Genomic DNA, 16,669 nt, shown 5'->3' with positions numbered 1-16,669 from the left:
ATATATATATATATGCATATGAACCTGAAACGTCTTTGGGACCATAGAAAGACTTGATAAGGGCTTATAATAATAATAACAGTCACCGAATATTACATCAATGATATACGGAAAAACCTGTACAATGAAACACAAAAAAGCGTTGCTCTTCGTTTTCGTTAACTGTAATTTTTTTTTTTAATTACTAAATATATAGTATTCCCATTTTATGAAAATTCCTATCTGCCGGAACACCTAATGCAGGTCTCTATAACAGCCGGCCCATTTCGAAGCCTTATAGAAAAAAAAAAAAAAAGATTGAGATGTTCCTGCATTATAGTACGTCGTAAGATGCTCATAAAATGCCATAGTATGTTTGGTGTGAAATTTTGTTACTAAGCAGCCTTTCGTATTGTGTGTGATGCTATATATATGGTATAAGTTATATACCATATATATGGTATAAGTTAGTCACGTACGTATAAATATGTGAAAGGACGATATGATAATACTACGCCATATCAGGGTATGATCACAGGGCCATATCAGGTAAAAGAATGGGTGCTTGAGATCCTGCGTGTGGATATTACAGATCGATCTATCTCTTTTTTAACATTTCTAAACGAATCCTCCTCCTTTCATCGTAATGGAACATTTTAAGTTAAGTTAGCATTCATATCGCATGGGGTGCCCGAATGTTTTGATGCCTACTGCGGATGGCCATACAGATATTAGTATCTGTGTATCTTACCGGTCACCTTGAAAAAAAAAACCACTACCGTTTTATCCTAACTTAAGGAATTCATGAGTCAGCAGCCATTAATAACATAAAAGTGGAATCTACAAGAAGCAATAGTGATTGTCTCTGTCATTTTACTCATTTTAGGCGTAGGTAGAGATTTTGCTTTCTATTTCAAGCGGAATTGGATTATATATATATAAACGAAAAAATAAATACAGACACTCGTGCATTAGATTGCTTTTGATACAAATGGATTCACTTCAATGAACCCTGCTAATTCCGTTCTTATATTATATGTATGTTGTTGTAATGTCGTATATTTAACTGCTACTAATCAGGTTTGTTCTATCATACAGTTTGGTTCTACGGCTCTAGCAAAAGAGACTACGTATTACTGAAAGGTAACGGGCAAAATGGGCAAAGGTACCCACTGATAGAAGAACTTAAACAATGGGAATCATTTTGAATTAATTAATCGCAATTATCTATTGCTCCAATCAACATCTTATCTACAAACTATTTTTTGAAATGAATGAATAATAAAATTGTTGTTTCCTCTGCACAACTTCACTGAAGCTGCGTCCCTTCCAACGACACACTGGTAGGTTTAGGTTTAAAAAAAAGATCCCTACCGCAGACGAAACGAACAGACTAGAAGAAAAACACTGTATCATTGTTATGGACCTATTGTTAGCCTCTTTTTTTTCCATTTCCAACATTTTTAGCCAGTACCTAATCGAATGATCCTGGATAACGTCACGCTTTGCGGCTTCCATATTTCCAATTACATCGGTAAATCATAGTCATCCTATGTTTGTCTGATTTATCTGATATAGTGAAGCTATCGCAATAGAACATGAAGAAAGGATAGAACAAGCATTTAAATATAACATGAAACAATTAAGTCAGGCCATTGAGAAATGCACCTTGGCCAAGATTTATAACATAACTGCACATCTGAAGTATCACGCCCTAGCATCAGAAGATACCTAAGTGTTAATGTGTTTGTTTCAAGGGTAATGTCGTAACATGGCGCTGCAAATCAGGGCGACTTCTCAATCTGTACGTTTGAATAAAGTCTATTTGAGCCTAGAACCTTTTCTCTGCAATAGTTTCGTTTGAGGGGCAAGTGATTGGACATAGCCAGCTCGTGAGAACAAGCAATATTGGCTTGCTAGAAAATTCACTGTCGGTATACGGCATTCTCATAACAGTAGTAAAACTTAGCATAAGTTCACTGGTCGACTGTTTGTCATTATACAAAATATAATTTTCAAAAGGTTCAGTGTACACCTTGTTATTAAACGGAAAATTGAAACGGTGAAACTGTTATACCTATTGACGTAAGACATATTTGGCCTTTTACGAGAAAAGAACAGATCGACAAGATTCTGGAAGAAATCAAAAAAAAAAAATGGGAGACTTGACTTTATTACGGAAGCATCACTTCTCTGACGGCAGCTTCGGCAGTCCCAACCGCCGAGCTATACTGATCACGCAGGTTGTTCTCCAGTACTAAAGGTATGCCGCATGGCTTTTTTCTATTAGACATTCAGGTCTGAACACCTGAACCCACTTACTATGTTTTCTTTAGAAAAATTTTGTTCTACCGTAACTATTTCGGCCGCACTAACATGATTACATGTTTACATCGGGATGGGGCGGCACTTAATGTTTGCTCGTGCGTGACTCTCTAATATAAAGTACCCAAAATTTCGATAAGAAATATTTAGCACGCAGTGAAGTAAAACCAAGCGTGAAATAGGTTAACGTATTAAAGATGGTATAGAATATAAATGATTATAACATTGCAATATAGCTATGATACAGTGAGGCGGCTTATTTCACGTATGGCGATAGAAATCTGGTATGCTTTGATGGTAGTTTCGGAGACAGGCTGACCGACCGCTGTCTATTGTTCCAGCTGTGAATTATTTGTAGAGCAATTGCCGCAAGTGGAGATCCTTTGATGAGGAATATAATAAACGATACTGAACGCGTAGCTATCGACTAAGGTAAGGACGAACATCGACTCTGTGGTATCAAGCTAACAAATGTAAGTTTAATTTACCCAAAATGGTGAAAAACATTTACTCTGGACATAACAAATAAATGTATTTGAAAGCAGACTATGCTGACCGTTTTAGAATCGATTTTGCTGAGCTGGTTTGGATTCGAAGGTTTTGTACGAGAAGCCTAGCAACATTAAGATAACTAGAACAAGCTTAAATTTGCCTTACGGGAACCTGCGGAACAGAGCATAAAGTTGATCCTTACACGGTCACTTTTAGCTGGTTGCCACTAGCATCGTAAAAAATTACAGCGACAAATGAGACTTGATAAATCCGATTAATAATTACTATACGCGTAATTATCCACAGCATCGATTTGTGACACGAAATATAATAGATTATACACTTTTCACCAAATTAAGCAGTATTTTTTTACACACTCGACAGTGCTTCGTGCTATGGCGAGCAATCATTGATAGCAGTAAAAAAATTAACAGGTCGATCATATCCAATATGCCCGTGGAGTCAAAAGGTTACTCTTGGTACGGAGCCTGTATCGATCATAAGTAGGACACGAAGTAGACCGATGATATCGGCTTATCAGAACAAAACAATGAAACCGCAGCACGGTATGGGCTACTACTTTTCCTAGCAACGACAGACAGCCAGTCGCCAAGAAGTCGAAAGTAACATAAGTCAGGTAACTTGCTGTTTAGCGCCAATTATCGTTGAAGGAAAAAAGCATATAGCGAAACAATGGCGATCCAAAAGTTCACAGGACAGCAACCTTATTATTGTGATAGTCAGAACAAGTTCCTCACCGCTTGGTTCTTTGTGTTGGCCCTTATCGTCGCGCGTTTGCAGATACAAACAACGGTAGCGTTAGCGGTGTTTCGAAAACGATAACTTGATAGACAGCCAAATTTCAGGGTGTGTGTTGTGTGGTTTCCAGTATATCATTACGTCACAGCGGTTAATTCGATGGACACTGATCCGTCCCAGAAGTCTCTTCTGCCAAAAAGAAATGGAACGAAGCTCAATAGTTACCTATACGCGGAAAAATCATGCACGCATCTTAATATATTAGTACGTTGACTTAAGCACTTAGAAGTTAGGGCTCGTTGACGAATGTGCTCACTGCGATTATTCAAAGTCAGATTATTACTCTGCACAGAAACTTTTAGAAGATTGCTTTTGAAATTTGAAGTTGGACTTTTTTTTACCAGTTGGGTGAACTGGGGAGTACAAAGTAACCCAGTCTGAATAAAGGATGACAGGTTATCAATCGCTGATACCAAATGAACTATTACAAATGAAGTTTTCGTAATTATGCAGGTTTCTCTCGAAAGGGCCGTGTATTACATGTAGCTGTTTACTACGTTACTTTACATAATTATATTGCCTTCGTATACACAGGAAAAAAATACGGACTGTACACTTGATATTGGCTTCCCGTAACACCTTATCCGGACCTGTAAAAAACTTCATTCATCTCGGAGACTGACATCTAACCAGCAAAACCGTTCTACGACAATCAATGACCTTGAAAAGCCAGAATGCATCTAATTATATAATTGCTACAATTGTATATTGTCACTATATCAACAACAGTACTAGTTCAGAGGAATTGCCTCTGTGAAGCTACTCGTTGTTGACCGAATACTGCCAAAGTTTAATAGAGATAACGTCTTCATCGGAAGCTTATATACATCAAATTTTAAATACCTGCTTTATACATTTGGCTATGACAGCTTCTTGATAACAGTCTGCATTTTTGAGTGATAAAACCAATGACCGAAAAATAATAACTCCAGTTGGCCGCCGATAGAGACACCGCGAGTCGCAATTCATTGCCTGTGACGCGTGGTATCTCTTTATCCGCCACTCCCTTTCTAACCCAATAACAACACTTCCCGTTATAATAAAAAAGTACAATAATCAATGCCAACAAACCCCATGTATACGAGAAAGGTTTTCTTCGCGATATTGTTCAAGCTAGCCAAAAATCAACAGGAAAAGATATAAGAGTTAGTCAAGCGTGATACTCGGTACAGAGACCTCGTACATTAGCGACAATCCGAGCGGTTTTCGAAATACTGCTGCAATCAGTTCGGCTGCTTCATCACAAGTGAACGCTTGTCGAATTGTTGTCGACCGAATCATTGCGAATTCAAGGCGATATTCATGACCTCATGGCTCGATCAATCACTAGCTGTAATTTTTCATTGATTCGTTGGTGGCTTTCGGTAAATGTGTTTGGGCATACGTCTTGCGTTTCGTTCTCGACTGTAAGAAGTGGTATGTTCATTAGCTATGCTGCTGACGCCTTGCTATTGAGGCAACGATTCAACATAGAGATATTAAACGAGAAAACACGGAACGCACAGCGGTAGGCCAATGCGGTGTTGAATCAAGACGGAGTTGAATAAAGTGGACAACGGAACCGCTTGAACGATGGCTGTCTAGACGACGAGGCTGAACTAACTTAACGACGTAATTAAGTTATCAGTTGAAGAATCAGCATCCAGTTGCAGGTCGTGCAGAGGGCAGGAAGGGCTGTCGAAAGAACTGCTTCTTGTGTCAGGCTCAGACACCCAGAACTGCTAGCGGTTGTGGATAAAGTCTGTCGATGAAGACCCACCTGACCGCTTTACACGGTCGTGCATGTGAAATCGTGCCAGCCGATCTGTCAGAGTACATCAGGCCAAATTAATTTTTTATTTATATACTTGATTTTTCCATATGAGGTTGAATTCAAGCGGCGGCTAGCGTTTCACGTGTCATTTAGCTAACGCATGATTAGCTATGTAGGGGTATTATTGTCGGTCTGAAGCAACGAGGCAAAAGAGGAAGTTCCTTTGTCCCGCAAATAAAAAGAGAGACCTATACGGCACTTATATTATTTTGCTTTCACCCACTTTGATGGACGGGGATGCAGACTACATATATAGAAACGGAGCAATGCGGGCCATGGTAGAACGTAGAAGATAAGAGATGACTACAGTATCAATGAAGTGGTATTATTTTTGTTTTTCTTTTTGATTAGACGAGCTCCATCTGTCACTTCGGTACGTACGGGCTCGTAGCACTTTTGAGCACAATTACCGACGACGGACACGATCATTTACTACGCATAGGTTTGACTTTTTTTTTTTTCTATATAGAACCGAAATTTACGGTAAACACTTGCCGAGCGGAAAAATATATCTTTATTATAAATATTTGTTTTGTTTCAAGTGCATTTTCAGCATTTCACAGCGTTACAGATTTACTTCAACATTTCAATTTCACATACATGCGACACAGTTCAATCAGAAATCAGATCTCTGAATTAGATAGGTATAACTTCAACTCTGATTTACCGGATACGCACAATATCTGGCGATTGGCCTTCTTGGAATCTAGTAGTATTTGCAAGCTGGCCGGTCAAAACCATCACCATTACGAATCACTCGACCAGCTAGGTAAATCAACCTCGTTCATCTGACAGCTTTGTTGTTTTTCGGATGAAGTGATATCGCGTGACGAGCCTGAATATCTGAACCTCACACTTTGTCTTATTTGTTGATCTATTGATCGGACTACCAAATACGTTGGCAACAGATTATATTTATGACTTTAAAATTGCAGGATAGCCAGCCAAAATGGGAATCTTTACGCATCTAAGCTAATATCTTTCTGAGAAGTTTGTGCTGTGCGGTGGGTAAGCCCAGAGCTTGATCATCAGCAGAATACATTAGTTATCATTTAAATGCTAAGCTTTCAACGAAAGAATAAAAGGCACTTATTTTTCGATATAACAATGTGTGATTCCATCGGAAATGTATTTCTTCATCATCATATTATACATATGTTTCTGTGGAATTACGTAGTTGCTTTCTCATCGGTGTTATATAGGTCTCTTACAGTACGTCACATTGCGGGACTCCGATGGGCGATGATCAGACCGGGACCTTTCTAAGTAGCTAAATCAGCATGCCGATAATACCCAAAAATTCCATATTATCATACACTTTTTAGCTATGTGATGTTTTAGTTGGGACGTCAAATATAAAAGTGATCTCGTAGTCGTTCTCAGTAGACTTTCACTATCATAACTCATCGGTAATTCGGAAGATTGGCTTTTGTGGACGACTGTCGCCAGACTGTGTTATTTTATTTTTTACGATACGCCGCGCCATCTTGGTTACGCGGTAGAATTGACTAGCGAAAGCTGCCCATATCAAGCGTTAAAAATACAGAAAGGGAATCACTCATCCAGAGTCGATTTCATAAAATGATCGCACTATGGACATGATCAGCTGCGCTTGAGTCGGAGCGGAACGCCACTTGAAACGTAGCAATGTGGCATGCGTTGACTGGACTAAACAATATCTGTTGTTCCCTAATGAACAATTAATTTGAAATTGATGGGAGGCTTCAGGATTCTGACACGCTAACCCTGATAAAATCCTGATTTGTTCAACTCAAGAATTGTCTAATATTTTTCTAATTCCTAGTAATGCCATCCAGTGTGATAGAAACAAGCTACCCTCAAAGATTTCTTAATTTATTGCCAGTATTAAAGGGTACATTACGTCATCGACGATATTTTAATGGTTCTTTTTTTCATTGCGGTGTAAATATCCACTACGCTTAGAGCAGGCCTAAATGGAATCGAACGTTCGGCCTTGCAAATATGCTTTGCCTAAGCTTAAATTAATTTCTGAAAATTGTGTCCATCCTTCATTATGACAGCGTCTATTCAAGTTGATTCAAATTTGTTTTCTCCATTTTTTCTGCTAATCGTAAAAATTCGCTGGTGATACCCTTTGCTTACTAATAACGTTTTAGTACCTGCGTTATTTTGATTACTGCTATAATTTCCATTCGGTTTTGGCCGCGCATCGGGTGCTGCTAGTCCATCGCTCCTATTGTACTCACACGCTATTCATCGGAACGTAACGGGGGTGAATTTAACACTTAAACGTTTGGCGTCATGCTCCATTCATTGGATGCCTCCTGAGAGCTTACCGTCCTCTACGATAGGTTTCTTTCTCGAACCGCTTAAGTTCCCGCGCCTGCTGCGGTAGACATTGCATATGCCTCTCCCGCATACAAGCGATACGCTTTGGCCACTTTTCCCTCTTCCCACTACGGGAGGACACGGGAAATGCTGCCAATTTTTGTAAATAAGTTAAGGGTTTAGCGAGCGAATTAGCGATATTCAAACGCCAGCTGTTAATGATCGACGAGCCGTTATTGATATACGGTTTAATCATGAAAGAAAAACATTAGTAGCTGGTGGAAATTTGCGTATTGAAGCCTGTCATATATTAGCATAGTGTTTTAATGTAGTAATCAATGCAGCTGCTAGACACAATTCAGTCTTCTAAACTATTGAAAACGATAAGGATGCGCAAAGACAGCGTTTGGCGTTATCTATCAAAACAATTGTCGTGATGCTTCGTTCGAGACTTTCCTCTTATTAGCGACTTTATCAGTGATAGCTGGCTAATGGAAGAAGGAAATAGACGTTATCTAATACAATACTGCTATGGATTCCCGATTATCTGCAATAAAATGGCGACATATTTTTAGATGTATGAAAAAAATTAGTGTGTAAATTTGCACCAACTTAGTGGCGTGTCTGCGTATGGCTAGCTTGAGCTACATAACTTCTCAACAAATACTTGACGAATGAAGGGGAATAACGTTATCTATGCAAGCAGATTATTTGCCAAGCTCATTAAACCCGGTTGGCCCCGGCGGCAATCCACTACTATCATAAACTGGAAACCCTTGTGGGTGGTTACGAGCCCTAAGGCGGTTCAATAATTCAGAGCGGCAATTTGATGAACTGTTGGCCAGTGGTACGCTGCTCTAACTCGACTTTTGTCCTATGCTAAGTATATTTTGTTGCAGTACTATAACTGGCCGCTTGTGCTAGCCACCGATTCCATAGCTAAAGAACAGACATCGGCTGTTTTCCGTCTAAGACGATTCGAAGTAGCGACAACTGTCGCTAGCAGACGAAAAAGCACTGGCAAGTCTCTATGTCTTCACTGATGACGAATCTGATCGATAATGTTTTGCGCGTCAACAATTTGAATTATACGAAACAAGCATTTATCAACGTTCATCTGCGTGACTATATCACGGGCTCTTCTTAACCATCGAGTCTCATTTGAGTGTTCCGTGTTACGTTGTCAGTTCTTCAGCTGATGGTTACCCGAACGGGCATCGTTTGCAAGGGAATGTGCTCTGAACTTATCGAACCTTATATAAACCCTTGGGTTCATTCAAATACATTATTCGATGCGCTGGCACATAATTCAAGCGCCGAAGTACAGCAGTGTATCGGTTAGCTAGGTATGTATATAGTATATCATAATATAATAATAAGATCATGATTTCGGTATCGTAAGATCACCATTCTCACAAAACGTGCTTGCCGTTTCATAATAAAGTAGTTATTCATACGCTTTAGTGAAGAAGAAGAAGATCTATCTGTCAGATGATCGCCCGGAACTTTCGATCTGCAAGTTGACCATTCTGTTTGATTGCCATTGCATAGCCCGGTTTCTTCAAATGCTTGAACTTGTCATTATATTTAACTAAAGTTCATATGTTAGAGCACCACTTGCAAGATTATAAGCTCGAAATATAAATCTTAATACGTATAGGATGCTTTTTCTTCCTGTACCATAGGGGTGGCCCCCTGACGCTAGCAACTGAGGATATTTCCACAGAAGACTAACTTAGTATACATCGGCTTAGTAACATCGGCTAGGCATATAAATGGCTAGAGTTGGTGTTTCTGAATCGCTGGATTGCCTCGTATCCTGACGACGATCTTCCAGCTGAAACGATACATTGTCCACGATGTACATTATTACCTAACGAGAACGTATGAATGAATGGCGGGTGAGCATCATGTGGCAGAACAACGAGCCGTATACCTTGCTGAGGGCGTCTTCGACGAAGCAGTATAGTTTCTAGTGCGATATTTTGTCGAACTTCTCAAGTGCTCTAAATTGTGTATATTTAGTTAAATAGAGAATCTTCACTTGGAATCAAGACTCGATTAGACAAGGTTTTTCGAAACAAAAGAGTTTCGGTAAAATATGATTTTCTGTGCGTAGCTAACCACAGTTACCTAATCGGCTACAAATAAGTGCGGCATATATATATATATATATATATATATGGAATGAAGTTACTTTTGAAAGCATGACATAAAATACTACAATATTATTAAAAATACTACGTTATTATTGATATGTAATCTGGCCAATATAATCGAGTAGATATCTATACTTGTGATCTAGAGAACTGGGCTTGTTTCTGTCTGTGGATGTAGACTGTTTGTCTAAAACTCTTCAGTGAGCCAGACAACATCTATCAGATATTCTATCGTATTATTTTCGTGCGGTGCAAGGTGCTCAAATGTTTTGAATACTCCAGCTAAAAAGCTACCGCCCGTCAAAGGACGTTTACCAACGCGAATACATTAAGGGCCCTGTATATAGTTCATGTCTGTCACGATGGTTGATATTAAGGGTTTTAAGAATTCTAAGCTATTACTAAGCCACAGCTGAAAATATGATTTTGTAACTAGTGGCGTAGATAATTAACAAACGCTAGAGCTAATTTTTGCGTTGTTTGCAAGTCTTGCGTTGAAAGGATCTAACTTGGAAGAACCGATCAAACCTTTTCATGTTCTCCATCTTATATATATTATTAGAACTAAAATTCGCAAGAGGTTACTCATTAATTCAACTATATAGTAGTTCATGCAGAATATGCGTAACTGCGCATTCTAACATTAAGTAGTTGACCCCTTGGGCAGCGTCGCTGACTGCTAGCACCTTATCCTTCCCTAGTTCTAGCTTTCGACCCATTTGAGGAATAACTCAATCTAGTCCACACTTGCATCCTTCAGTATCTGCAGGGTAGCATCGTTTGAAGCATAATGGGTTTACTGACTACCAGGTTGGTTGTCATCGACAGGCTAAACATTAATGACATAGCATAGATCGAATGCACCAGTTCATCCCAGCAGTTTAATATCGGCACTAATTCAAATATTGTTGCTACTTCCCCTTCGGTCACCTTTCACTATTATTTTACTATATGTTTTTTCCCTTTTGCTAATTCAACAAGCGTTGTTTCTGAATCAGCTACTTGACCTTGCTCAGCTTACCGTAGCCAGGCGACTCCGTTGTGTACCTTCCACTTGGCCACGTTAACGAATGATTCGGCAGCTTATAGAACGGCCTGCATTGATCCTGATTAAGATGAAGTAACTGAACAGCAATATGTATTGGCCCAGTTTGTTTGGGTCGACGCGACCGCATGGGTTTCATCGTTCAGTACGACCATTTCATGCCACTGTACACCGATATAAGGATGAGTTTTAGTTTTGTGCTGCTACGAACTATATCTTATTAAGGATGTTTGAGGCTAGATAAATGAGCAAAGTGTTGCTAGATCTTAGATTCTTTGAAACATATTGCGATACATTTTGAATTTCGCATAAATTATATCGAGAGAAACTTTTCAGTTTTTTTTTTTTCTTTTGTATTACAAGCTAGATAAGTGTCAGAAAGATCATTTTCTTCAGCTGAGCTTCTCAAATTTGATTGCGCTTGGCTGAAACATCGTAGAACCGATAACTATTCTATACAGCTTTGTACTTTTTCATATAAACTAAAAACACATATTATGTCTTGGCTAGCTGAAACCAGCAGTAACCACCCTCGCAGTGTTACAGATTTAGTCGCGCCACAAGAAACCAGAGTATCTCGTCGCTAAACTCGTTTTTGTTTCCGTTTTTCATACTAGAACCTCGAAACAAATTATAATGAGAAACCTATGTTTACTTTACACCTATTTATTAACATACTAAAAATACACACACATAGGTTGATCCGTTCGAGCACTATGGGTTCGGTCTCGCTCTATCGAAATGCCTGTCGCTTTCGTTTCATCGTTCTAGATATCGATTCCCCTTCACTTGATGATGGGGGTTTGCTCCTGATGCAAATGAACTCGATCGACTCCGCCGTTGCAATTCAGCTGCTCAAACCTATCACTTCTGCACATAACTGTTATAATATATACGTTCCTCTAACTTTCTACCAGTTCGTTTTATTTCTTGCTAATCCTATCTGCTGCCTTAATAATAATCATCAACAATAACAATAATTATTCTTGATATATTTATTATAATAAAGCAAGAGCTCATGCTACGCCGTCTGTCATTTACGAACAGCACAGAATCAGCATAAACATCATCGTTATTACTGATGTTCTGCTCGCAGGCGTGAGAGGATACGTGAGCCCGTTACGCTGGAAACTGCTACCACGATACCAGTTTTCGCTGCTGCCGCAGTCGTCCAATGGCCGTTGACTTTGAGGTTTAACGTTGAGGTGGTATGAGGTTATATCGTCATGGTAAATCATCGCTGCATTTGTCCGTCACACAGATGCGAAAAATAAGCAGATAGGAGGGAAGGTGCTGGCGTGGACAACGCAAAGTAATAAAAGCTGCCGAGGGTACTTCTCACAGAGAAACAGACCTACAAACAGGCATGTCGCCGTATAGACCAACAGACAAACAGCGAGGAATCTTGCCCTTACGATACAGACCGCCTGCTTCTTCCGCCACTACAGATGTGTGATCTTCTACTTAATTGTATGGTGTCAGCAAGACTTTTGCTAGGAGAAGGGGAAAAATGAAGTGCTCTTCCATAATACCGCCGTTTCGTCCATAGCCATCACCTACATATGGCAAATCGGGTCTCCTCCTGAGCATATCTACCCTCAGGCGCCTGATAGTCTTATAGGCGTCCATAAACACCTACAGTGGTTCGCATATAGTAACGGTCTTCCTCTAGTGATGAACTTTCAATCTAGATATCCGGCTTGCATTGCTTATAGCAGCACCATTGCAGCCCTATCGTCAGACTTTGTCGAGAACCAGAACGGGCTTATCCACTAGGGAAGTGAGTGGTATCAGCAACAGCAGATGTCGGCACTAAACAGGTAGAGATAGCCGTCATGACCCTTTCCTCTGGCGGTGCTCTGCCCCTTCGTCGATATCAGCAACAGCTGAGTCCCCCAAGCGCCACGCTGCTACTGTGGGTTCGCGAGCGTTCCCTGTGTTCACTGTTACCAGCCGCTGTGGCCACTACTGACAAAGAACAGCATTAGTTGGATCAACAGCCGCGGCTGCCACTGCCAACAATACCGCGCGCACCAGCGCGTAACGAAAATTCAGCCCCCAAAACGGATTCACGTTACAAATCAGACAGAATGCGTCAGTCGTTCGAGCACTGCGCATCTCTGCGTCCGCAGTCAGGCCAAGCGATTACTGAATATCCGTCAGCAGCAATCGCTACTAGCATCTGCTACAAACTACAAACCAGCTTAGTGCTAGGAAAGGTCCACCTGCAGGCCAGCTGAGTTTGGCACAATTCTGTTTGTTCTTCGTAGGCATCTTGTTTTTTTTTGGCCTGATTGCTGAGTATTCCTGGCGCAGTCTAATCAGAAAGCATCTACTACACTCGGTATATTCACGGCTAATCCACTGCTGCAGATTGTCTTAAGCCGGTAATGTTAGGCTATTGCCAATGTGCTGATAAAACGATAATGTGTAACATTAATAATGATCGTGAAATGAGTAGTGATTAGTGACGAACCACACTGACGCTGGTTGAAGCTGTTGTCGTCCGTAAAGTGACAAGCCGACGAACGGAGAAGACAACAATTGACATGATTAGTAAGTCGGGTGGACGTAAACAATTATGTCTTCGTATAAACTGCGATAACTACAAAACAGCTGAATGATGGTGACTGTGCATTTTCGTAAATATATGGTCAATGTGACAATTAAGTAATGAATGCTATGCAGTGTTTCCATGGTGACACTGGAATGTGTTGCAACGAAAATGTACTTTTTGGATAACTGGTATAAGCTCCACAGGTTTATAGTGGTGCGAAGCGCAACAAATGTTGGATATCTTATTATCTCTGATTCAGTGATTGTGGTAGGTGTAGAACTTTCATGTAGGTATAGGGCTTATGTGCTGGTTGAACTTGTTGTTTGTTTAGCGACACCAACTATAAGAGATGTGATCGTCAACGGGAGACAGGATTAACGAACGAAAGTATTGCCTTAAGGCTATAGCCCTATAGCCATACGGCTGCAAAGACAAAACGAAAAGAAGCTATAAAACAAACCGGGCCTGGACAAAAATGTTGACCATGCTAAGGAGAGTACCGCTATCTAAGTGGTTCGGCCAGTTGATCATCACCCTGGTTATGATTGCCGCACTTCAGTTATCGGACACCAAACTTTCGTCTGCATCAGCTAACCCGCTTCTACCAGACGAATTTCGTCGAGGTAACTCGTATGAATTCTACTTCCAGAGCAATCGGCCCCTAGTTCCACCGGTACACCGTCCGACACAGAATCATGCTGCCATGCCGCTAGACGTCGAATTGGAGTTGCGTCGTCAGATGGATTCATTGGCTGCGCTCTGTCGCAGTCTCAGCGAGAACGCCAACGTGTATATCGAAAATCAGAGCCCCTTTCGACGAGCAGTGCCTTGCAAAACTGTGCTGACGCGGCATTTCCTCGAAACTAATCAGCGACCGATTACGCTACCGCCACGACACGTCGGTACGGTGAATACGTGGCCACATACGACCCTCCCGCCGCCGCCACCGCGTAATCCCATGTCAGCTCCCATGACGACAACTAAGCGTCCCAGACGTGTCCAGTACGTGAACATGTTTCGATCAACAACAGTTCGCCCAACACATAGCACGCCAGTGGACGAAAGCTTTGAATCTGATGATATCGAGGCCTCCGAAGCGACGCCGACGTCAACGATTTCGCCACGCGTGCTCAAATCGAATACGAACGTTGAAAAACTCAAGATTGCCTTGCGAAACTACCATTTACGAAAATCGACGTCAACGTCCACCACAACGACGGATCTACCAAGCGAAGAGGACGTAAACAGCGACGACGTCAGGCCGGATCATTCCGTTAGCGGATCCGCGCCTCAGCGTACACACATCGTCACATTCAAGCGAGACGACCTCCGTACGACCAGCGGCTACAACAATCGTACAACGATGCTCGAGCGACGGCCGCTTAATGAGCCGGTGCCGAAGAAGTTCAAGCTGACGACGGCTCATGTCGCCTATATATTGATTGGCTCGTGTTGTGGCGCAAGTGTCTTCTCATTGATTGTCGTCGCGGCGACGATGCGCGGTAAAAAGCACGACCATCGCTTCCCGCATCGGTACACTCTGAAGAAATGTTTGACAAATCCGGTCCGGACTGGAAAAGGAAGCGCTGGCAGTGGCAAACCGGGCTGTCTGTATGAGATGTGGTCGTTTGGTGACGTGAAGTTCGGTGATGCGAAGTCGTTATATTTTCGTCGGCTTCCGTTCGGCACAGCGTCGAGTTTGAGTGCTGGAGGAACAGCCACCGTTGGATCGAATGCACAGCCTCCGCCTCCACATCCTGTCGAAGGTGAAGAGTCGATTCATTGCACGTGTCTTGTACATGTGAACTCGAGGACAGATGCTCCTCGACACGTACACAAGACCCACAACAACAACAACAACAACAGCAGCAGCAGCAGCAGCAATAACAACAGCAACAACAATAACAACCCGAGTAGTGTTCACCAACAGCGGAACACGACGACACACGTTGACAACGATCCAGCTCTTGCCGCCGTGTTTCTATCGACGAACAGAGATTGCCTCGTTTAAAGGCTATGGCCATTTACAATGTTCAAAACTGGGCCTACTAAGAATAACCTCAATACAGGAGGTCATTGATTCGAGCCCTGTTTCCCTCGATCGGATCTGGTACCGACAAACAATACATCACCATATACACTGGCTCCACTGTGGCGTTTAAGATATGGGCCGAAAACTAATAGCAGGAACAAGTTAAGAGTATCGAAGCGTCAGAAAACAGCAGAATGGTCTTCAGGTGGATAGTATAGCTAAATATATAAGTGGATACCAATCCAAGTTGGGTCGAAGCCGACATTAGTATCGTGGACGAACAGAAACGATCAAAAATGCCATTGACTACCACCGAAAGTATTACAGATGATTATGGATATTTTTAACCTTTATATTCTTTGTAGATAATAACCGATAAAAGTTCTTAACGTAAATACGCCCATATTAAGCAGATATGACGGCGCTTTCTGGACTGATGTTGATGTGATAAGAAATGAACTGGGACCTTCGTACAGTAAGTCTATGGCAAGCGACAAACAAGAGCGTGTGTGAATGGGAAATTAACTGAGCGTGACTGTGTGTTTGGCTCTGGTCACGTAGGTGTGAAACGGTGCAATGTTCTTAATTCTTTTTTTCTAGGCCTTCTCTTGACCCAGCAACGAATTCAACTAATGAGCCTAGTTTTGGTGAAATCCAAATTTGCATGCAATTCTTTGTGTTATGTTAAATCCGTTGAACTGTCCGATAGATCCCTACATGCCAGTTTTCAGACGTGTAAATTTCACAAGATTTCGTTGCTTCCGACACACTGTTAGTATAATTAGAGTGAGCATGGGCCTGTGTTAATGAAAAAATGTGGTATAAATCTGTGGATTGTTTACTACTACGTAAGAATGAACGAACAGTAAAGGCTAAGTGAAAGACGAATTTAATTAATTACTGTGAATATTTTTAAAAGTCTTTATGCGCCAAAGAACGCAGTCCAGTGACTTAATTTGAGCCTGATTTCCCTGTTCTTTGAACGCCGTCTTCGAGATACAGCACGTATGTAGAATTTAGGTCAGAAAACTGCGTTCCGATGGAAGCGTCATTAGCCTAGACCTAGCTCAAAGCCATAACATTGACTGGACAATGTGTATTCTGCAAATTTACAAGGATCATTTCACAGCTATGATAC

At 41.2% G+C, this 16,669-nt stretch overlaps 1 protein-coding gene and 1 long non-coding RNA gene across 2 annotated transcripts; one reads left to right on the top strand and one right to left on the bottom strand.

The window, feature by feature from the left end:
* Positions 1 to 152: 152 nt before the first annotated feature.
* Positions 153 to 5,007, bottom strand: LOC147757917 (uncharacterized). The gene is made up of 2 exons (XR_015320461.1): positions 4,459 to 5,007; positions 153 to 3,744 (listed from the first exon to the last, which is right to left on the bottom strand). It is a non-coding gene; the product is annotated as an uncharacterized LOC147757917 (long non-coding RNA).
* Positions 5,008 to 8,758: 3,751 nt separating this feature from the next.
* Positions 8,759 to 16,652, top strand: LOC147757916 (uncharacterized). Its single transcript, XM_086980725.1, has 2 exons — positions 8,759 to 9,084; positions 12,039 to 16,652. The coding sequence occupies exon 2, from the start codon at positions 13,975 to 13,977 to the stop codon at positions 15,508 to 15,510; it is 1,536 nt and encodes a 511-aa protein (XP_086836851.1). The 5' UTR covers positions 8,759 to 9,084; positions 12,039 to 13,974; the 3' UTR covers positions 15,511 to 16,652.
* The last annotated feature ends 17 nt before the right edge of the window (positions 16,653 to 16,669 follow it).

Source organism: Varroa destructor, unplaced genomic scaffold (assembly GCF_002443255.2).
Source record: "Varroa destructor unplaced genomic scaffold, Vdes_3.0 BEIS01000002.1, whole genome shotgun sequence".
Taxonomy (NCBI): domain Eukaryota; kingdom Metazoa; phylum Arthropoda; class Arachnida; order Mesostigmata; family Varroidae; genus Varroa; species Varroa destructor.
Note: the sequence above shows the minus strand (reverse complement) of the source record. Positions and strands in the feature narration are given on the sequence as shown.

Excerpts from the sequence above, each read along its gene's own strand:
- LOC147757916 (XM_086980725.1), top strand. The coding sequence starts at position 13,975 with ATGTTGACCATGCTAAGGAGAGTACCGCTATCTAAGTGGTTCGGCCAG.